A 24,148-nucleotide genomic window follows, 5' to 3' on the forward strand; every position below is an offset into this window, starting at 1 on the left:
TTTGCATATGTATAAGTGTATAAGTGTACGTGTGTTTGTTCGGGGCACTTACCCTGAAACGAGAACCATAAATTGACGAGAAATGGATGCTCCAACGAGGAGAGCAACTCCACCTCCTTGATCACACCGCCCAAGGCGCCGCGCGACTCGCAAACGGAGCGACTCACATATTTCATGGCATACAAAGTGCCGCTGTCGCGCTTCTGTACAATGCACACCTGTAATCACAAGCCACAAGGATAACACTTGAGGGAGGATGAGGAGGAGATGTGTCACATTACTCACCTTGCCAAAGCTGCCCTTGCCAATGGCTCGGAGTATTTGAAAGTGATCAAAATTGACTGCAAAGAGAAGAGAAAGTGAAGCAGAGATTAGTTCCTCACCAGCTGAGCTGATTTAACTGGCAGCTGCTTGGCAGCGTTTTCCTCTTCTGCCTCATCATCAACCTCAGCTGTTCTTGGCGCCAGGGAAGAGATGAAGAAAGGTGGCAAGGCGTCGAGCTGGAGCAACTGGAGCTGGGGAAAGCTGTGCCTGGCCAGCACCTCGAACTTCTCGCTGTCCACAAAGCTGAGTCGCAGCACGCGAAGCTTACGAGAGCAGCTCTCGAGCAGCAGCTGAAAGTGCTGCGTACTCAGCGGCAACTGCAGGAAGTTCAGCTCAATGCTGGTCAAATGACGTCGCCACAGATGACGCAACAGCGAGTGACACTGCAGCTCGCTGCACTGCAGCATTGCCAGCTGATCGGGCAGTCCCAAAAAGGACAACACTTGCAGCAGGCACAGCTCATCCAGCTGCTCCATTTCGGGTTTTCCTAGTTGCTTCAAATGCTTAGCCAAATGTTGCTTTGTTTTGCTCCCTTATATTGAACGAGTCCGGAGTTACGGAAACACTTGACCATCTTCTCTGTAGATGCGATTCGCAGTGCCATAACGATCTGGGCTAAAGGTGGAGAACTATCGATGGCACTATCGGGACTATCGATGGTTGGCCACTATCCAGACGCTCTCGATAGCGGCGCGCACTCTCGATAGTGGTTAATCGCTATCGTCGATAGTGGTCGATATTTTTTCAAATATCTTTGTATACCCGCAACCTCCGTAGAGTCGGAGATGGTCTTCAGCAAAGCGGAACAAATCATTTCAAATAGGCGAACAAAATTATTGGTTGAAATAAATATATAAATAGCAGTTAAGGTACACCTAAAAAATGAAAAATCATTCTATTGAAATAATTATTTTCAGATAAAGATGTGAAAACCAATTTTATACTCTCATATTTTAAATAAATATGGATTAATTCAAAAACGAATTAAATTATTTTCTTTTACTGCAATATCGAAAACTATCGACGATAGATTTTCCTTGCTATCATCGATACTATCAATCACTATCGATGGCGCAGACTATTGATAGTTCTCCACCTCTAGAAGATACGCTCCACCGATACAGCTACGGACCTCCATTGGTCTATGCTTTGCCCCTAACAGGGGCAACTGGTCCTACCTAAACCTAACCTTATATCAAATTTATCTGTGCACTCACCGTCATCATCCTGGAGCAGACTTGTGTCGGATCTGCTCGACGAGTTGGCGCCCATTTTGTAGCTACATTAATGTGCCGCCTTGCGGGCGCTTTTATTGGCTATTTGCTGCTGCTTCTTCCTCTTCGTTGTTGTTGTTGTTGTTGGTTTGTCGTATCCGTTTCCTGCCTGTCTGTCTGTGTATCTCTCTCACTCTCTCTCTTGCTCTACTTGCTGGCGCTGCTTGTGGCAATTTGATTGAATTCAATTGATTTGCTGTCGTGTTCTGTGCCCCGCATTGAGCACTCGCTTGATTGACGCTTCTCTCCCTCTCTCCTGCTTCCCTCGACTAGCTTTGGCAGCTTCTGTTTTCCTCCTCGTTGTGGTTGTTGTTGTTGTTGTCTGGGATGCTGCTGCTGCTGTTGTTATGATAACTCATTGTGAAGCACCTGAAAGAGCCACAAAACAAGTTCAGATCATAAAGTGAGAGCTGCCGATAATTGTGAATGACTTTTGCATAGATTTACTCTAAGTCGACAACTTAAGCCGGCTTTCCTCCTGCTCGAATACACATCACACACACACACGTACCTTTATTTTTCATTTATAGCTCTCCTTTGGCATTAACTACTACTTAGCTAACTTAGCTATCGCAATGAACCTGCGCTTTATCGTAATAGACTTCAATTATTTTCCTATTCCATTTAATTAGTCCCATTTTCCATGCTTGCCTCTTTATTAAGGTCTGTCACTAAACTGTTAATCATTACACAAATAATAAACATATTACAGCAGAATTTTTAATGACAAACTTAATGATTACAACCGCTACCCATAGGGTAGAAGGGTAATACTATAGTTTTCTTACTTGTTTTATGTAAATGGTTGGGGAAAATTAATAAAAAAGAAGTATTGGCAATTGGATATAATGTAATTTGGAAGAATCTTTTCTTTATTTTGAGGTTCTTTAATAGCTAGCAAAGGTGATTAGCAAATTTGCTTATACGTTTGTTTTTTAGGTAAATGAAATTGTAGATAAGATGCAAGGCAGAACTTTCCCATTAACAATACCGAAGGAATAAACGTCAATACTGTAAAGAATTTGTTAGGAAATACTGTGAACGCTCGTTCTCTGACTGGCTGATACTTCTTTTAGAATTGTTTTACATAAACATATCTTCACAGTACTTAATTCTTGATGTGTTAAAGATTTGTTAAAGCATTGTTCCTAGATGAGCAACATATTTAACATGCAAGCAAACTATAAAGTTCGCAAGTTCCACAAATTTTAGTGTGACCGCTGTTAGCATTCTTTTTGTGCCTACATTTGGCAAAGAAATGTTTAAAAAGCACAACAAATTCACGGCCACACCACTGAAACAAATGCAATGGTTCTGCTTATGTTATGTTATTACTATCATTACCATACTATTACGAAGCCCTGTCAGCCTATAACAATACTAATATAAATTTCCGATACTCGACCTCAGTAAGTTGGGAGTTTGTTGTCATAATCCCTAGGAAGTCTGACGCACACTGGCAAAACAGAGTTGTCAGTTGCAGGGCAACTTTTGTAAATGTTGTAAGCCCACAACTCCCATTAAATCAATTCGACAACGCAGACACATTGGAGAACTAGGAATCGCTTTGCGCTGCCGCTGGACATGTGCACCAAGAGCATCGAAATAACCGCCCGCGAGACGGGCGGAGGAACTGCTGTCGTCTCTTTGCGCCAGAACGAGTTGATCTGCAACCTGCGTGCTCTGGTTGCAGTGCGTTTCGAGCAGGCCATCGACATGATAATGTTGATCTTTGGTGGCCAGGTGCTACTCGATGTGGGGACCATTGATCGCCAAGGCATCACCGAGGGAGTCACGGTGCACGTTCTCTTCCGTCCGCTGCGCCAAGAGAAGAGCAGCTCCACTCCGGACTTGAATCTTTCGACAAAGTTCTTGTCGAAAAAACGCTTGGAGATGCTGAAGAATGTGGACTTCTTCCAGCCGCTGCTCGATGATCCGGCTACTCTGCGGGACATGATGTATAGCGATGGACGTCTTCGCAAGATGCTGGACGAGAGCGCCTCGTTTCGTCACTACATGAGCAGCGATCGCAACTTGCGTGAGTTCTTCTCCACACTCTTCAATCCGGCCAAGGTGCAGGAGCAGGGACGCAGGCGGGACATTCACATTTTGCGCATGGAGTGGGTGCCTGGCAGCTACTCGGTGCTCAACAAGATAACTTCCTTTCTGAACAGCACTCAGGAGGACAACGTGGCCGCCAACTACCAGAACATTGATGCTGGCAAACACTTTGGGGACAATCCGCAACGTGGACGCGAGAACTGTTTGCCTTTGCCGAATCCCTGGCTGCCCAAACCTCCGGTAGCTGAGCAAACCCGACGCCCAGGGCGCATGGTGAGAGGTCTGAAGAGGAAGTGTTATCGTCTTATCAAATCAGATGACACCAAGATGCTGCGCTCTACCAAGGATTGGTCTGCATTCGATGAGTACTTTGCAAACGCCAACTCGACGGAATCGAGCAACTCGGATGCTCTGGATCCACTCTTCGATCGCTCTCTCAACATCTTTGACTTCATGTCCACCAACGACTCGCGCTGGGAGCAACACTTTCGCTCCGAGCTACTGGAACTGGATGCCTTGGGACACACCAATCAACAGCGCAACATCAGCGCCCTTCTCATGTCCTTTGGGGATGTGAAGTTGGCCTGCAAGCTGCTCCAGAAGTGGAACCGTTAGCACACTCCACACTCCACACTCGACAGACTACCAAATACTACACTGCATTTCATCAACTGTTTAGTTTAAATCGTTTTTAGTTGCTTATACTGTTTGTTGTCCCCTTCATAGCTCGCTGCTTTTCCGACATCCTCAAGGTCTTCTCTTTTGATTGTTCAATCCAATGCATGCCAGCAAAGAGTTAAATATGATAAAACCGTGTCTTTTATTTCACTTATATAATTGGGATGTATTTTAATTGCACTTTAGAGCAATAATGCAGCAACTGATTCTACAGTTTATATTCACCTAATCGTTTTTATATGTGAGCACGACCTTCTAGCTGTTAATCCTAACTGGACTTTCAGAAAAATACTTTGGGTATCGCACAGTTATTGCTGTTGCTTATAACAACTTATTTTATATTAGTTATTCAGTTTAGTTTTTTTTTTTATAGACGACCCTCAAGCTACTACAATTTGAAGTTCGTTTTGTTAATGTCAGCTGCACTTTATACAAAAATGGTTTAGTCTGGCTAAGTCATAACCTTTTGCTTCAAGTTTTTATTTGATACAAATTATTTAGTTCAATATATTAGTTTCTACTTACGACCTTCTAGCTACTACACTTTGGAAAACGATTTGTTAATTTTAGCTACACTTTCAGAAGAAAAGTGTAGGGTCTGAAACAATTGCTACTATTCCTTTCAGCTTTTTGTCGTATATTAGCTATTTAGCTTAATCAATTATAGATTTAGACCGCGACCCTCTAGCTACTACAGTTTCAGAACACATTTAGAGAACGCATCATAGAAACATTGTTTGATCTGGTAGGGAAATAAATAACCTTTTATTTCAGCTTCTCAGTTGCGATCAAACTCTCTCTGAGTAAAGACGTACCTGAATTCTGCGCAAAAGCTACGCTTAAGCTATCAAAAACAGTAACGCGAATTTCGAACACAAAACAAAACGAAAACATAACGGTGTTTGCTGACAGGCACCAAAGGTGTTGTTGTCAACATGAGCGACGAAGAAGACGAAATATCGCCTTGGAGCTGGCAAAGAATAAAAACTAAGCCAAAGGGAATTAAGAGACAAAACCAAGTTTCTCCGATTCTTCTAAAGAAAAAATTTGCCCTGGACACCGGACCCAGCACTAGCAGCAATAAATTTTCTATCTTATCGGAACGCTCATCGACTGAAAAAGGTAATAATGCAGACGAAATTGATACTCTGGACTTGACAACTGAAGAAAAAATTGATGAACCTGCCAGACCGCCACCTATATTCTTATCGGATGTTAGTGATATAAGAAGTATGCTAGACTACCTCGAAAAGAAAATTAAAAAGAAAATTTCCTTTATAAAACTCAACGAGATGGCCAAGTGAGAGTTATGGTTAAGTCTGTTGATGAATACAGATCCCTCGTTAAAACTCTTTCTAATGATTTTGTCAAGTTCCACACATACCAGCTTAAACACGAAAGAGCATTTAGAGTCGTTATAAAGAATTTGCACTTCTCCACGGATATTGCAGTAATTAAACAAGATGTGGAGTCCAAAGGTCACTCTGTTAGGAACATAAATAACATTAAAAGTCGTGCAACTAAAGAGCCACTAAATCTATTCTTCCTGGACATTGAGCCCAACAAAAATAACAAGGACATATATGAAATTAAGCACATTGGTAACGCAATTGTTAAAATAGAACCTCCTCACAAAGTAAAAGACATTGTCCAGTGCCACCGTTGTCAGGAATTTGGGCACACAAAATCCTACTGCTCCAAAACTCATAGGTGCGTAAAATGCTCTCGCAGGCATCCCAGCGAACTATGCCCAAAAGATAGAGAACAACCGGCAAAATGTGCGAATTGCAACGAAGATCATGCTGCCAGCTACAAAGGATGTAGAGTTTATAAGGAGCTCATATCTAAAAAATTAGCTACTGGTCGAAAACAGATGCATTACAAGGACCATACTAAAAATGATTCTGCAATTTTTCAATCATACGTGTCAACCCAGCAACCAAAAGACTATCAATCATACGCCCAAGTTGCTGCAGAAAATAATATTTCGAATACCTCTCTTGAAAGAATTGAACATCTCTTAGAAAAACAATTTGAACTCACCAATAACTTACTTAACATGATAATGTTACTGGTCAATAAACTATGCAAATAAGTCTAAACTTAGGAATCTGGAACGCCAATGGGCTTTCCAACCATGTTAATGAGATATCACTATTTTTAAAAACAAATTCAATTGACATCATGCTTGTTTCAGAAACACACTTCACCAGTAAATCCTTTTTAGAGTAGTTGGATATGACATAATAAGAGCTGATTATCCGTCTGAAAGAGCCCATGGAGGCGCAGCAATTCTTGTTAAGGGTCTGAAATTTAAAATCATGGACAGCACTAGAGAAAATGCTATGCAGGCTGCCACAATTGAGATTAAATGCATGCATGCAGATGTCTCAATCTCAGAAATATATCTCCCACAAAGATATTCATTAAAAGAGCTTGATTTTAAGAACTTCTTTCAAGGACTGGGGACAAAGTTTATTGTTGGAGGCGACTTTAATGCCAAACACCCATGGTGGGGCTCCAGATTAATTAACCCAAAGGGATCCGAATTATATAAATGCATACGAAATAATAATATAACAACTCTCTCAACTGGTAAGCCTACATACTGGCCTACAGATACTCGTAAAATTCCAGACTTGATTGACTTCGTAGCATTCTCTGGTATCCCTCAAACACATATGCGCGTAATGGAAAGTTTCGATCTTAATTCAGATCACTCTCCGATAATAGCAACCTATAGCACTATAGCTCATATGCTCGACAAGCCCTATAAAGTCATCTCTGCTTCCACAGACATTAACGCGTTTAAAAACTACCTTGAAGAAGCCATTACTCTAGACATTTCGTTAAAAACAGGAGAGGAAATAGACTATGCTGTGGAGCATTTCACAAATACAATTCACAGAGCGAGCTACATAAATACGAATCATACCCACAGAAACCAACAACCAAACCAATTATACCTTTCTAGAATTCGAGAAAAGATTCAACACAAAAGGAACCTGAGAAAACGTTGGCAAGAAACTCACTATCCTGCAGACAAAAGACTATACAACAAAGCTGCATCTGAGCTTAGACAATTACTGTCCAACTTACGAAATGAATCTCTAGCTGCATATTTGAGAAATTTAGAACCAAATTCTAGCAACAAAGAGTATAACCTGTGGAGAGCAACTAAATATCTAAAGAGACCAGCAAAAAGAAACTTAATTATCCGCAAAAACAATGGAAACTGGTGTAGATCTGACGAAGAACAAGCTGAGGCATTTGCACAACACCTGCACTCTGTGTTTCAGCCAAATGACATTGACAATCCTATGACTGAAGCTGAAATAGAAAACTTTCTTGGGTCACCTTGTCAAATGAGCTTGCCTATTAAAAGAATTCACTTTGACGAAGTCGTGTCAGAAATTAAATGCTTAAACAATAAAAAGTCTCCAGGCCCGGATAAAATAGACGGCATCACTCTTAAAACTCTACCATTAAAATGCATACGATTTCTCACGCTAGTATTTAACGCTATTCTCAGGCTAGACCATTTTCCAAGTCAATGGAAATGTGCAGAAATCATTATGATCCTTAAGCCAAACAAGCCAGAAGCTGAACTATCATCCTACCGTCCCATTAGTCTGTTGACAATATTCTCGAAAGTATTTGAAAAATACTACTTAAGAGGATGTTGCCAATTTTGGACGAACTTGCCATCATTCCAGAATATCAATTCGGATTTAGAAGAGGCCACGGCACCACTGAACAATGTCACAGGGTTATTAATGAAATTGTATATGCACTTGAGAACAAAAATACTGTACTGCTACGTTTCTCGATGTTCAACAAGCGTTTGATCGTGTTTGGCACAATGGATTGCTCTTCAAGATAAAGAATTGGCTACCTGCCGCATACTATCTATTACTAAGATCCTACTTGTCGAAAAGATGCTTCTACGTTCAGCAGAGAAATGATACGTCAACACTATTTCTCATAAACGCAGGCGTTCCTCAAGGGAGTGTACTGGGACCAGTCCTCTACACTCTATACACGGCAGATATGCCAGCAACAAACAACTGCACCATTGCAACATATGCTGACGATACAGCCATTCTGGCAACAAGCTCTTCTCGAGACGAAGCATCTCAACTGTTGCAAAGTGAGCTCAGTCTGATTGAAGCCTGCAGGCTGGTTTCTTCGCTGGAAAATTAAAATAAATTCCCTGAAGTCTGTCCAAATAACTTTTGCACTAAGACCAGGAAGATGCCCAAATGTAACACTATACGGCTCAGCAATTCCAGAAGATACCTGTGTGAAGTATCTTGGCATGCACCTCGACCGCAGACTAACATGGAAACCGCACTTAAAAGCGAAATGTCAACAACTTAAAATAAAAACTCTGAAAATGTCCTGGTTACTAAGTAGAAAATCAGCGGTTACTTTGGAAAACAAAATTCTCCTCTACAAAGCCATTTTGAAGCCTGTTTGGACATACGCTATTCAGCTCTGGGGAACAACTAGCAATTCTAATATTGAAATACTTCAGCGCTACCAATCAAAAACATTGCGACAAATTGTTAACGCTCCATTTTATGTAACCAATGCAAATATTCACAGAGATTTAAATATTCCAACTATAAAAGAAGAGATTAAGAAATATAGTAAGAAATACACTGACAGACTTCACAATCATGAAAATAATTTAGCCCTAGCTCTTTTAGACAATAGCTCAACTGTTAGAAGACTTAAAAGATTTCACATCCTTGATCTCCCTGATAGGTAAATTTTAAGTAAACAAGATGTTATATTTAATAGCAGGTTTCACTGGAAATCTGCTATTCCTGTTATGTAAATATTAGTCATAAAATTTTCTTATTGTCTTAAGACAGATTGTAAATAAAAAATTAAACGAAAAAAAAAAAAAAATTTCAGCTTCTTATTTATCAGGTATTTAGTTTAATATATTAGTTTTTAAATGTAGTCACAACCTTTTAGCTACTACAATTTGGAGTTCGATTCGCTGATAATGCCCTCTATTCAAAGAAAAAGAATCTAGTACAGTCACATCTTTCACTTCAATTACTTATTTACTTTCAGCCAGATTGCCTTAAAATAGAGACACTTCTTCACACAAAAACATATGACAATCGAATGCGCAATACATTTACCAATTCATAGGTGTTGCTGTTTTTCAAGCTTTTTGAATTGTCTCAAAATTTCCATCAGTGTCAAAAGCAGCCGCAAATCCAGGCCGCATTTTCTTTTTATGATTGATTGAAGCAAGTTTTTGCCAGGCGCGATTCCATTTGAGCGGGTTGCCATTGACATTCTGGGTTGGGATTGGGGTCGAGTGTCTATAATGGTTTCCCTTTCTTTCGCTGGTTGGTCGAGCATTCAGCCATCCATCAATGCTCGAATAGCCTCTAAGGTCCTCTCTGACAGTTTCTATCGGCAACGCATGCCGCAATTTACTCCCGCCAATTTTTTATGATTATTGCAAATATATCAATTCTTTTTACGGCCATACCTTGACAATCTGTCGCTGTCAGACTGGAACTTTTACTTGTGTGTTAGGTGAGTACTCTAGTATATATTTGCATTTAAAGCTTTATCATTATGGTTATTGGCAAGCTGTTGTTTGATTTTCCGCTTTACAACTCGTGCGCTTTTATTATTAGCTAGCTGCACGCTGTTGTTAGCATAAGAAAATGCATTGCTTCCCCAGCTGTTTACGCAGCGAACACTTCTTGCTTGGCTTCAGCACAACGAGAAACTAGAAAAGTTTAAGAAAATTTTGCACTTGCCGGGCACTGAGTAAATGTCAATAATGTACCAAGAAAGTCTACAACTTGTGATGCTTCCCCGTACTTTTGGCATTTGAGTTCCTTTTGTTGCCAACTTGGCAACGTCATAACTTATTTGTTTACCAAGCGCGAGTTCTGAAAGATTCAGAATATGAAGCTAACATATCCAAATGTGTGTGTACAAAAAATGAAGGCTGTAGACATCGAAATGTGTGAGTTTGGGGAAAAGGTACGAAAAAGAAAAAACTTGGCTACTTACTGTCGCGATAAGTTTCAGAGCAAGTCTCAAATTGTACAGCGAGGCGAGAGCCTTGAGATTTAGTAATTTCAGCTGGAATGGCATTTAAATGCAGACGCAACAAATGCGAACAAAAAAGAACATTAGCAAAAGGGGGCGTGGCAGAAGTTGGCGACAAAATGGCGCGGAAACAAAGTGTCCAGCGGCGTCGCGACGGCTGCTGCAAAGCTCAGGGAGGAAAAAGAGAGCTTCATTACAAAAAGTGAGGAGGCTGAGGTTCCACATCTTGTCTTGGACCAAGCTTATTGCTCATTTTTTGCATTTAAATATTTTATGAAAATGACAAAGTAACAGCAGCCGTGGCAGCAGCATTTGCTTAATGTGATTGCTTGAGCGAGCCACAGAGGAGACAAGTGTTTGGCCCGAAGCAGAAACAGAAGCAGAAGTAGTAGCTGGATGTTGGCCAGGGCCAAGTGTCACCTTGAGGACGTTAACTGGAATCGCTGCGGTGTGCCGACATTTGATTTGCTGACTAACCGACTGACTGACTAGTATTTAAATGACAGCAGCTTTTATTGAGTTACGTGAGCTGCACCAACAGTGTTGGACGCCACTGTGCGACGCCACTTTCGCGACCTGTAACAAGTTGTTATACCCGCTACCCATAGGGTAGAAGGGTATTATAAGTTTGTGACGGCAGGAAATGTATGTAACAGGTAGAAGGAGGCATCTCCGACCCTATAAAGTACGAGTATATATATTCTTGATCAGCATCAACAGCCGAGACGATTTAGCCATGTTCGTCTGTCTGTCTGTTTGGCTGTCCGTCTGTCAGTATGAACACCCAGATCTCAGAGACTAAAAGAGATAGAGCTATAATTTTTTTCGACAGCATTTGTTATGTTTTGCACGCAGATCAAGTTTGTTTCAAATTTTGCCACGCCCACTTTCGCCCCTGCAAATCAATAAAATCGAATAACAAGCGTAATTTTCAAGCTACAGCTGCGAATATTGGCGTATATAATAATAATATTTAATAATAATAATATTTATGATTTCTGAAAATTTGATTGCGATGAGATAAAAATTGTCGAAGTTATTAAAGAAATACTTTTGTATGGGCAAAAACGCCAACCTGACAATCTGGTATATTGCACTGTCTATGGTATATTTTGAATGCGATACTATATCGATGTACCACATATAACATTTGGTATATTTTTAGTATTTTGCTTATTCAAAATGGGTAGCGGGTATCTCATAGTCGAGCACACTCGACTGTAACTTTCTTACTTGTTGTGGAGTAAACAGGTAAACAGAAAGAAGTCTGTCAAGAGTTGGACTCGTATATAAATAGAATATGCTATATTACCCCAGAGAGGAGCAAAGATGAGCACGAGACACTCTCCACGTATCTGTTGTTTGCTTATTATGCATGTATGTACAAGGTAGATAAGAGAGGGAGAATGTGGATGAGTTGTACTTGGGTAGTACATGCAAATCCTTTTGGCGCCTGCATGTGTTCCTCGGCTGTTTTTTCCGGGAATTCGTGTTGCGTAGAACAGGTGTGAAGCTGTAAGTAATCCCCGAAAGACTCATAAAGCGAATTTATGCATTTCTCTCCCTCTACGGGGGAAAAGACATAAAACTGATTTGAACTACGAGCGGGCAAAGTGAAAGGAATTTCCGCCGACACCAAATAACACAACTTCCTCATTCCCATTCCCTTTCCCTTTTAACTTGTGCTTTTAGCTGCTCGTTTAGCGTTTCCCTTTTAGGGGGCAACACATTTCATTTTCTGGGAAATCTAGAGGTATTTCTTGTGTGTGTGGAATTTCCACTTGCGTCATGCCTAGCGTTTGGCTTGCCGGATTAAAGTTAAGCTACGAGCGATTTCCGCTTTAAGCTAAAGATACACAACAATCCATTCCATCCATCCAGCCAACCCCAATTCATTCACCTTCACGCCACAGTGGCTGGCAAAAATCAATGGCCACCGTTCAGCCAGCCATCAACGAATATCCTGCGCTGCCTTTTTCCGGTTTCCCTCGATTACCCACACAGCTCTCTCTCTAGCATATTGATTTTACATAATTAACATTTGCGTGATTTGGAAAATGTCGAAATACGAATATTTAGGTCAATAATGGATGCACGTCCCTTGGGTACCCTCTTTCCCTTTCCCTTTCCCTTCTCCTTCCTTCCCCTTCTGCCCAGCAATTAGTGAGGGAATTATGAAAGTATTTTTGGCATGTCCCACAACGAGTATTTAGAATCTCAGCAGAGAGAAAACTTAATTAGTTGAGAGTGCACAAGTTCTTTTCGATCCATATGGAGATTGTAGATAGTGAGCTATCAATATGCAATGCTTCATTAATCAAAGATTAACAACAACAACAATAGGCGTGGGTTCGGGCATTTAGCTGCCCAAACAAATGACAGCACATCAATCAAAATGACGGCCCAAACTGCCTCCCTCCCTCTCTCTCTTTCTGCCTCATTTCCTCTGCCTCTATCTCCGTCTCTGTCTTCGCCTTGTTGTTGATTTTTGCCTCTTTATCATTCATTTGCCCTGCTCAAATTAAAAGCGCGCCTTAATTAATGGCGGCTTGCAAATTTTTATTTGTATTTTTCCCCCTTCCTCATCTGCATCTGTCGCTGTCTCTTATTTTATATTTTTACTTCTATTTTTACATTTACTTAACGCCATCAAGCAGAAATCTGTTGCTCTCCGCCGGAAAAACTAATTAAACGCCTGTTGGCGCCAGCAACCAAGAGAAGTTGGCAACCAACGAGCCATGACCGAACCCTTTATTACAACCCCTCAAGTTGGAGGGGTTGGAGAGGGGGGATTGGTAGGTAACAAGCGGGTGCAAAAGGCAGCAAATCACCATCGAAAATTTGCATATAGCTCGACGGCAGTCTGACATCTCCATTGGGAGTCCCTAACGAATCCGAATCCGAGCCTGAATCCGAATCCTCATCCTCATCCGTCTGTCCGCTGTCGTCTGCTATCTGACAACAAACAACTCAACTCAACTCGATTCCACAAAACTATATTGAATGCATTCATCATTCGAACACGCTTCAACCGCATTGACTTGGCTTGGGGACTTCCATTCCCTCCCCCCTCCTTTGGGGAGAGGCTAAGTATTCATCCTTATGCCTTTAATGAGCACAAACTTTTTCAGCTCGACAGCTTTTCCAGAGCTTCGATAATATACAAAATTAATGGCTGACGAAATATAAATATTTTCCTTCAAAATTCACACAGATACAAAAACTTCACATAACTATATTTTACACCCAAAAATTTTAATGAGCTGAAACTTTTCAAAAGCTGAAAAACTTTACTTTACAGAAATTTCAGTAAAGGAACTTTAATGCTGTAACGTAATATTTTCATGGTAAACGAACTCTTTTTTTTTATCTGCAGTTCACCATATTTCTAGTTAATTTCGAAAGCTCCATAAATAAGAGTTGACTTATAACCATATGCTCATATCCCGGTGTAATAAATCTGAACAGATAACAGAGATAGAGAGATATTTACAAAACTGAACAGATATAGAATTTGAGTTTGAGTGAGATTAGAATAAAGCTGCTTTTGTTTCTCGGTGTCGTTATATTGGCCATCTAGGGTAATTCCGTTGCTTATTCATAACTCATTGATGGACTCTCTGACCTCGAGGCTGTGCCTGGATATTCGGATATTCGCGCACTTTACAACACATTAAATGCCATCTTTGACAGCACTGGAGACAACTCCATAATCCGCTCGTAAACGGGCGACGTTTTATGGCACTTTCCGTTTATGTTCCGACTCCGACCTCAACCTCGACCCCAAATAAATGCCATCCACTTCAGGACGATTGTTCTCGCTCCTTGTGATGCGCTCGACAAGTGCGATATGAACCATAAATATCATATGTATATGGTTTATTTTTTATACTCGTATGCATTCCCAATGCGACATCAATAAAAATGTTATAGTAGTAAATAAAAAAAGCGAAAAAGAGAAAATCATAGTTGCTGTTTTTCCAGCTATTAGTTAATATTCATATTACATTGTCATGCAATTGACTTGCATAAATTAATGACAGACCACGCTATAAAAAATAAACACAGTGAATAAATTATAATTAAATGCATATTAAATTTTGCAATTGCATGAATGGCTTTAATAAATAAAAATCCCAAACTTCTGGTTGCTATGCAATTATAACGCACAGATTATGTGCATAAAACAAGAGCTTATTTAAATATCCAGTCAACGTTGCAATAATAAATTTTAGTATTTTTAGTAGACAATATTGTGGAGTGGATTTATAGTATAAAACTATACTCGGAATATAGTAAACAAAAATACAGGTGTGGGTCACGAAATGTGTTTAAAAAATAGCCGCTAAATAAACAACCTAACTTCAACTTTAATAATTCAATAAAACATATTTTTCCAGCTTTGTCATTTCCTAGTTTCCAGACTAATCTACAATAGAACACTTTAGTCTTTCAGTATTAAATATTGTGAATTGAATTTATGGTACAAAAAATCACAAAAATAAAGAAATATCTAAGTTGGTGTGGGTCACGAAATGTGTTTAAAACTGTCTACTAAATAAACAGCTCAACTTCATAAAGCATATTTCTCACCATTATCATTTCCTTGTTTCGATAATCTACACTTTAGTCTTCGAGCATTGTGAAATGTGTTTAATGAAACACAAACAGTAAACAATACGTAATTTAAGAAAACTTTGCGTCATATGTTAAACAAACATTGAGAAAGATACAGAAATAGTCGAGTTGGTTTAGGTCAAGAAGAATACTATATAGAATTGCCTCTGGAAATGTGTGTGTACGTAAAAGCTTCTAAATAAATAAGCAAACTTCAACTAGAATAGGGGGAAATTTCTCAGCTTCCCCATTTCCTCTTGTTGCCATCTCTCATCTCATATTTCCCAAAACAATAACAATTTGTTGTGACATCAGCATCTCGGGCGGAAGAAGTAGAATTAATTATGGCTTCATCTGGCAGCATCTCAGGGAAGCTCAATTCTAAATTTATGGAATGACTCGTTGAGCTTACAATGACACTCGTAAAACTATTCATCTTTTCAGTGTGGAGCATTATTAGCATGAATGAATCATAGGTCCTGAATCCAGAAGAGCATTTTCTCGTTCGTTGCTGAAGATGTTCAACTTGGACACATGTCAATGGAGCGCAAACCTCAAATTCGCAACATGGATTAGAAAAAGCCACCCCCAAGCGAAAGAGGAGGCAAGTGGGAACTACCCCCCGGGGCACTGACACTCCACCAAGGGAGCAGAGAAGTAGGGGGACGGGAGCAGCTCCAAAAACGCAAGACGAGTTCATTGACATTGCTGTGATGTGAACAGAACAGAACAGAATAGAACAGAAGTAAGTCACACACGCACTCCTAAATACACACACATTTACATAAACATATCTATATACATAATGTGTGTGTGTTTGCATATATGTGCGTGTTATTATTGGTATGAAATCACGCAAAAAATTTGCTTAAGTCAGCATCGCATTTCTTTTGTGGGGTGTTCGCGCAGCAAAGCAAATAAAGAGAATTCTTCGTGCTGAAATTTAGTATTATGAGTTGAGTTGAGTTGAGTAAATGTTTCATCTTTTTGGGGGCTCTGTGGTTCTTGGCTGTGGTCTCAGCACTTGCCTCAGGAATTTATCGATTGCCCTCGACTCGTCTTTTTACAGGGTAGCCAAATTGCACAGGTTAACTTAAGTATTCAAATTGCACTCTCTAACACAACTCTGTGGCTTCTGTGTATGTGTGTGTGTGCGTGTGACACTTACATGTTGTTGCATGTTGGCAGATCTGAAGGAGTCGCCACGAATATTCCATAAATATCCAAGCCTGAACTCCTTCCCAGGTGTAGTAGCTACTTTATAGCTGAAGCCAGGCACTTTACTTTGCTGCCTCGCGGTCTATGCCGCCGGCAAAAGTCACGCGATTGTTAAGATAAGCACAACAACAAACACTCACACACGCACTCGCAGTTGTACCGTTATTTCGCTTTATTGCTGTCGCGTGTTCTCCTTTAGAACAACCGTTTGCTGGCATTGCCCAGACTCAACTAACAACTGTTGTTGACTACGGCGCGAGGACTGTTTATTATTAGTACCGGCAGCGTTGCCAGACTGCGCAACAACAGACAGCAGGCTTGCTCTCTTGCTCGCAAAAACTCGCTCTCTTTTGCGCCCTTAATTTAAGAGAGCAACCGGCGAATGGCAAACAAGTAAGAAAGTAAAAGCAAAGACAACAAGCAAAGGCGACGGCTAGGCGACGTCAAAGAGCGAATTTGTTGTTTGAAAATCCGTGCGTTATGAATGAGCGCCAATTAGCCAAGTTGGCTGGCTATGCTTTATTATCATTATGATTATGATTATTATCATTATTATTATAATGACTATGATTAGGAGGCAGGCATACAAATTGTGTTTATCTTTGTGCGGCGTGGCGTGGTCTAGCCGAAAACTTAAACGCAAATTGATTGCTTACACATTTTATGGCATTTGTGGATGGATGGATTACAAGTGCCCGAGCATTTAATGTGTGGATGCTGATGTGTGATGTACATACATCTGAATAATATGTATGTTGAGTGTATGTGAGTGTGTGGTAGGCCTCATTTTGTGATAGCACTTCAGGAGGATTTATGCACCTCTCTCTCTCTCTCTCTTTGTGCTTATGCTAATGTTTTTTGGCTAAGCTCTTCTAAGCTCTATTTGCTTTCTAAATGTTTTTTGTGCTGAGTTCAGATGACACCTGGCAAAAGCTAAGGCTCGGGTTGGGTTTCATATCTGCCAGCTTTTTTTTGTCGGTCGAGTGTTGCACAATTTTTTTTGCCTTGCGAAATATGTTTTTATTGTAGCATACTTTTGTGCGCGCCTCGCATTGTTTACACAAAATTTCATTGTTTACGTTGTTGATAATGCTACGGCGACGAAAGAGAGAGCGAATGGCAAAACAAAGCAAATGGCGGACAATCAAAGGCAGCCTCAAAAGAAAGAAATGCCGTTATCCCCTCTCCCCACCCCGCGCTGCTTGTGCGTGCTTTAAACGCAATTTAAATTCAGTAAAGTCAAAATTGTTTGCCTTATGCGCAGCAAACCCAATAATCCAATGCGGTTAAAGACGCTTACAGACGCTCGCTCGCTCTCACAGGGTCTAAGTGTCTCTCAGAGACTGTCTGCCTGTGTGTGTGTGTGTGTGTGTGTGTATCTGTGTGTTTGTGTCTCTGTGTGACTGTGTCAACAAAAGGCCTTAAAGCGGCAGAGGCAGCGGCAACGTCTTAGCCCGTCCAAGTGGCCGCCACCGACGCCTCTATGAAAATGGTTTTAGCCGCCTTTTGCAACATAATTTCCTATACCCTCGCTGAGAGGGTACTTTAAAATTATTACAATGCATCAAACATATTCTGTATGAACATCTTGCTCCCCTTCATGTCATCCGTCTACGTCAAAAGCATGTGTATACTCTTAGTACTTGATGAGTTTCTGGTGAAACCCTTGAATCCAGGATACTTTATTTTTTTTAAGCTAGAGTATTAGAATTGTAGACCTTAATGTACTTTACTGTTTCTCTGAGCTGATTTAGGTCGTTGTTGTTGTTGCTGTTGCTTCTTTTGTTTTTCTGTGTCGCGCGCAGACTTCCTTTTGGCTTTGGCTTTAGATTAAGCTTAGTCTCTATGGGAAAGTGACCCAAAAAGATGGCCAAAATGAAAAACGTAAACGTAACAATCTAATTGTATTTTTAAAATTTGCCATTTTCTTCTTCTTCTTGAGCAGATAAACTGACACAGCTGGATTTGTAGCTCCAATTATACCATGTTAATTGCGATTACATTGGGGTAGTCTGCTGTTGTCCTTTGCTCTAGGAATTTACTCTCAAGTAGCCATCGAGAATTTGCTACTTGTGGCCAAACAGTTATTTGCATTGAACTTCAACTGCAACGGAATTCGTTCGTGGCTCTAACAAAGGCCAACAACGAGCTGCAGTTGGCAGAATGTAACAAGTTATTTGCCTGCCATAAACCAAAGCAATTGCTTTTCAAAGCCAAAGCATCCAAGGAAGTTTCAACTGCTTTTGATTTATCGCATGTCACTGCAATATTTCCACTTTAAATGTTCGTTGGTGCTTAATTCATTTTATAAAATAACATTATTTTTGCAATTGAGTAATAAAATCTTCTGCTACCACTGCGAAATACAATTTAGAGTAGAGCTGTTGTATTATTTGGCATTATTATTAAATGCTGTGTGAAAGTGTTGCATACTTCTGGGCGCAACTCAAAATGGCTGCCGCAAAGAAGAACAACACAAACAGACATATAACTGGCAAATGGGAAAAGCAAAAAACATGGGTGTGGGGTGTACACGACTAAGAGATACCCTACAAAATAGTTATACTCTTTTTATTACTGAATTTTGGGAATGTTGAATACTTTTTGAGAGTCAAGTTTATCAACATCTTTTAACTTTTATTTCAGCATACCCCTTACCACATTCCCACTGACCACAGGGTATAATAATGGAAAATAAAAACCCCACCGCAGAGGAAAAACCCAATTAGGTTTCATGTTGTTTTTAAATTGCCAGACAAAGTTTTTTGTTATTGTGGTGTGCAACAGCAGCTGGAGAAGGAGAAGGAGAAGGAGAGGAGGAGCAGAAGCAAACGGCACCTTTCCTCCTCGAGGAGACCCAATGCCGTTGGCGCTAAGCCCACTCTCACTGCTCCTCCCACTCCCCTCTCACTCCCCTCTAACCAATCCGGTTGCCCGCATCAAAAAACAGTTTCACTTTGTTTGCTTCCGTTGAGCTTGCAACATTTCCGATAGAGAGAAAATCAACTACAGTTGGTTGCAATCGTAGTTTGAGCTCGTTTTGGAAATCGAAATCAACTTAACATTCAAATGCAGAGCGACAAACCGAAACGAAAATCTGTTACAAATGGATTTCCAATGAAAATCGCAGTCGCAGTCGCATCAAATGAAATTGAAAACGGCTGTCAGAACAAAAAAACTCTAAATCAAATATGTACGATCTGCTAAAAACCCATTTTTCTCTCTGCTGCTGCAATCTAAATCAAAATCAAACATGAAACGTTAAACGTGATGTTCTGCACAACTATTCCGCGATTAAATCTCTCAGGCAGCAATACAAAACGCTGAAGCGGAAGAAATTTGAGCGAATTCCTTTTGGGAATGTCCTGGTGAACCACTTGAACCTAACAATTTGAATAAAAAGATTGTGCCAGAGGCGTTGGGGCTTGAGTAGAACACGTCACAAACACACACACACACAGCCACGTGTGTGTGAGTGAGGGCAGCGACAGTGCTGCCAACTCGTGTGAATATTATGCGAAAAAAATGGTTAGATTTTACATGATTTTTTTGCAGACTTTAAACGGCAATTTAAAAGTTGTAAAAGTTCAGCGGTATATTTGAAGTTTTACCGCTAATTAAAGTGCTATTTTTAGCGGGGAAAAAGCGGAAGCGGCTGCACTTGAACAACAACAACAAATTGCCGGTGGGGAATACATAAAATATTTGTGACGTGACAGTGAAAAAACATTTATTGCCTGATGCGAAAAGCATTCTCTCGCAAACACACACACACACACACACACACACATATAGAGTGGGACACCCACACACAGACACGTGATTTTGCATTTAATTTGTTTCTTTTGTGCCAGACTAATTAAAAGTTGTATAATTTTGTTGGATACTTTTAATATCCTGTACTTGAGACGTGCGCAAAGTGGGCATGTCAGGCGTTAATAATGCGAGGCAGATTGTCACTTGAGCAAACAGGGAAAACAGCTGCTAAAATTAGCTAAGCAACAGGGATTAAACTCTCAACCGAATTTGCAGGGCATTTGCTAGTCCAAAACTCGCATTTGTTTTATAGTTTGCGCATAAATCAAAACTACACGAAACTTTTATACAACAATTGTGTTTGCACACTAGTGTGTGTGTGTGTTTATATTTGATGTGGCAGACAAACAAGAATTATGAGATGAATTATCGCCAAGATAAATTTAAAATTTTAATTGCCAACGCAGAGCAATAATTTAATTGCAGGAAATCGCATGTGAGTTGTGCATTTCAAATCAATTAACGGATTTGAAGGGTATTCTAAGAACTCAGCTTGTTCCCAGTATCAACAGTATTAATACACATAAAAGTGTAGCATACTTTTCAGCGTAAATCAAATGCAAAATAAATGGCAATTGTAGCAAATTGATGAGCATAAACTATAGAAGAGTAGATAAAAAGTTAATAAAGATGATGCACTTTAAATTAATTATTAAATATAAGGAGATGAGTATTTTAAAGACTAATATCCACTGCAGGGTATTCTAAGAACTCTGCTTGTTTCCCAGTATCAATTGCAATGTATACGCCAAAAAGTGTAGCATACTTTTCAGCGCAATTCAAATGTTGATGTTCGGGGAAATAATTGCAGTGAATGCAAAATGAATGGCGATTGTTGCAAATTGATGAGCATAAACTATAGAAGAGTAGATAAAAAGTTAATTAAGATGATGCACTTTAAATTTATTATTAAATATGAGAAGAAGTGTATTCTAAAGACTCAACTTGTTTGCTAATATCCACTGCAATTTATAGGCAAAAACTGTAGCATACATAAAAAAAGTTCAGTGAAATAATTTCAGGAAGTGGAAAATGAATGGAAATTGTTGCACATTGATGAGCGTGAAGAACGGAGAGAGGGAGAATGAAATTAAGAAGCTGCTTTTAAATCAATTATCAAATATAGGATGCAGGATAATCTGAAATCAGAGTTTGTTTGCCAATATCCACTGAAATTTATACGCAAAAAAAGTGTAGCATACTTTTCAGCGTACCAAATAAATAAAGTGGAAAATATTCAGTGAAATAATTGCAGGAAATGGAAAATGAATGGCAATTGTTGCGAATTGATGAGCGTAATCTATAGAGAAGAGCAAATAAAATTAAGATGATTAAAAAGTGAAGCCAAACCGAACCGAACGAACAAAACGTGAGAGAGAGAGATTGGCATTGCCGCTTGACAGATTGTGTAATTGGTTTCAAGTGTTAAATGAGCTGGCCTTAAGCTAATTGCATTGTATTAATCAGTTGGCTCGACTCGACTCGGCTCAAGCGCAGGTTATCGAGTTGGTCATATCTCATTAATGCATTAGCTACCATGCCCCGAGGGGCGCACTTGGCCCAGTTGATTGCCTGCGCCTCGGCAAGTGTTGCTTGTTGCCTCGCGAGTGGCCAACAAAGTTCAACAGCAAGAGCAACAGCAAAGCTGGTTGAACATTTCATTTTTGCATTTTGCATTTGCAGGCACGAGTTCGTCTATTTACATAAGCCAAAGTCCGGGGTTGGATCACACTGCAATGTTGCCAGTTAGTCTATGTCTGTGTGTGTGTGTGTGTGTGGGTGTTGCAGCTCGAGTGAGCAGAAACAGGACTCAACATGGCTTTTTACAACATAAACACAATCGCCACCCACCTAATCGCCTCGCTCAGACCTCAGACCTCAGCGAAAAGCAATTTGCGAAAAACTACAACGAGGAGCACTTTCAGTATTTTGCCTTTCCTCTTCTCCTCCTCTATTTTGCTTTTCGAGTAGTTTTCGCTGCATTTCGCTTTGCGTTTTGAGTTGGCATTTCCCCAGGCAATCCTCAATCCTCTTTAACCTATTTACAATTGCCAATTGCATAAAAGGTTTTAAATTGCATTAAACATGAATGCCAAACACTCACTCACACATCATATTTTTTGTTGTCGGTCTGCCACAAATACATGTGTAACAACAACCGCCAAGGTAATGCGATAATTAATAATTAAAAGTGTCCTGTTGACACGGGCTTAATGTTATCCGGCTCACAGTTGACAGAGTTCCTTCCTGCAAACATATTTCCATTTCAATATTTTAAATCCTCTTCTCAATTATTCAATTCAACTCTTTCGCCATATGATAGCGAATACCTTTGGCATCTGCAAATCCTATTGTAATCTCCAAATTGCAAATGACATTACAAAAGGCTTTACAATTGTGGTATTGTTGGTTTTTTGTATTTTAGATACTTTCATCATTTATTAAACTTTGTTACAATATGAAATAATTTAAAACAGCAGCAGTCGAGTGAGATCGACTTTCAATAAAAATATACCGAATTAATATATCCCAAAATTCTGAAATATATTGCAGGCGATTTTTGTATATTGATATAGTAAAAGGAACTAAATCAATGTATACCCCAAAAATACAAAAATGTACTACATGCTAGATATGGTATATTGATGTAGTGCTACATTAAAAATATACCATAGTGTACCAAAATATACCAGTGCCTAAGAGCCTAATAAGACCTGTAGTAAGTAGACGTTTTTCACCATGAAAATACCAAATGAATATACCAAAAATACTCAAATATACTGTAGACTATATTTGGTTTATAATATTTCTATTCCTATTATAATCCTAGTACAAAATTTGAAATACACCATAGAGTACTAACGCAACCAAATTTTCAGAAATCGTAAATTCAATAGTTATCCCAAATTTCGCGACTTTAGCTTCCACATTACGCTTCTTATCGCTTTTTTTGAATATTGATTTAGAATTATCTCAATTTATAATGTTTCAACAAGTTTATTTTTACACAATAGCAATATTTGTTTAAATATTATTTTTCTCTACTTACAAACTTTATATATTTTATAGGTTATATATATTATTATTTTTTATACCTGTTCTAAAAAGCTTTATATATTTTGTAATTTATATTTTGTTCATATATTTTATATTTTCACTTTGGTAGAAGTAATATCTATAATTCAAAACAAACACGACAAAATTTTATTCCATTTAATGTGCTTCTTTAGTCATAATCCATCTTTAGTCGCATGGACCTTCTCATGAAATATGAAAGGGTATTCATTATTCATTTATGTTTGATCTGCTCAATCGCAATCGCGATGAACAACTGTTTGAGCAAGGGATCTCCCTGGAGTCTCCTCCACAAATATTGCCGCACTTTTGGCCAAATGGCAGCTTCATTAGAGCCAGAGAAATGATTGAAATTTGCGTTGTTGTCGCTGGTTATTGCTTGGCGATGGAAATGGCGATGTCGATGGCACTGGGGACTCACAGCCAGTGGCGGTCATGTGAACGCCCTCAATGCAAACCCTGGGATAAATGTCAGAGCCAGGTCCATTGACAATAAATTTTCGGGGCTGGCATTTTGCCTGGCAGCAAACAAACCTTTTTTATGGCCGCGCGCTGTTATTATGTTATCTTCAAGCGAGGGGCGGGGAGGGACAACAGGAAAGGGGAGGGTAACACATGTCATAACACACAACCAACATATGCAATAATAATCCTAAAGAAGAACAACAACAACAACAAGCAGCGCCATAAAGAGTTTGATAATACTCGTAAAAGTAAATGCGGCAGCCACAGAAAAGTTTTCGCTTCGCTTCAGTTCTTTCTCTGTGCTTTCTCTTTGTTTGTTTGAGCCATGGCCTAAATGCTGACGGGCAGACAGACAGTTTTAATGCATTTACACTGCCACAATTCTCCTGGGCAGATTCCACATGTCTCCCATAACTCTCGTCTCTCGTCTTTCGTCTCAGATTAATCAATGTCTCGCCTGCCACATTGTGTGGCATTTATCGCTCAAATAGTTGTCATCGATGTTTTTTATCTGCGCTGTCGTTAAA

At 39.7% G+C, this 24,148-nt stretch overlaps 2 protein-coding genes across 4 annotated transcripts in view; one reads left to right on the forward strand and one right to left on the reverse strand.

Annotated features, from left to right (window-relative positions):
- LOC133837363 (serine/threonine-protein kinase 32A) overlaps positions 1-24,148 on the reverse strand; it is a 33,932-nt gene that overhangs the window by 2,805 nt on the left and 6,979 nt on the right. Inside the window, exons 1-4 of one of the 3 annotated variants that reach the window (XM_062268097.1) lie at positions 16,216-16,396; positions 1,542-1,967; positions 286-341; positions 53-218 (exon numbers count right to left, since the gene is read on the reverse strand). In XM_062268097.1, the coding sequence (XP_062124081.1) occupies positions 53-218; positions 286-341; positions 1,542-1,596 (277 nt within the window). In that variant the 5' untranslated portion in view covers positions 1,597-1,967; positions 16,216-16,396. Of the gene's footprint in view, positions 1-52; positions 219-285; positions 342-771; positions 803-1,541; positions 1,968-16,215; positions 16,397-24,148 lie in introns of those variants that run through there. The other 2 variants (XM_062268098.1, XM_062268099.1) reach the window with 2 other exon arrangements.
- LOC133837744 (ubiquilin-2) lies at positions 3,056-4,470 on the forward strand. The gene has a single exon (XM_062268604.1). It carries the CDS (start codon positions 3,183-3,185, stop codon positions 4,272-4,274), a length of 1,092 nt encoding a protein of 363 aa, XP_062124588.1. The 5' UTR covers positions 3,056-3,182; the 3' UTR covers positions 4,275-4,470.

The sequence above is a fragment of the Drosophila sulfurigaster genome, chromosome 2R (assembly GCF_023558435.1).
Source record: "Drosophila sulfurigaster albostrigata strain 15112-1811.04 chromosome 2R, ASM2355843v2, whole genome shotgun sequence".
Lineage (NCBI taxonomy): Eukaryota > Metazoa > Arthropoda > Insecta > Diptera > Drosophilidae > Drosophila > Drosophila sulfurigaster.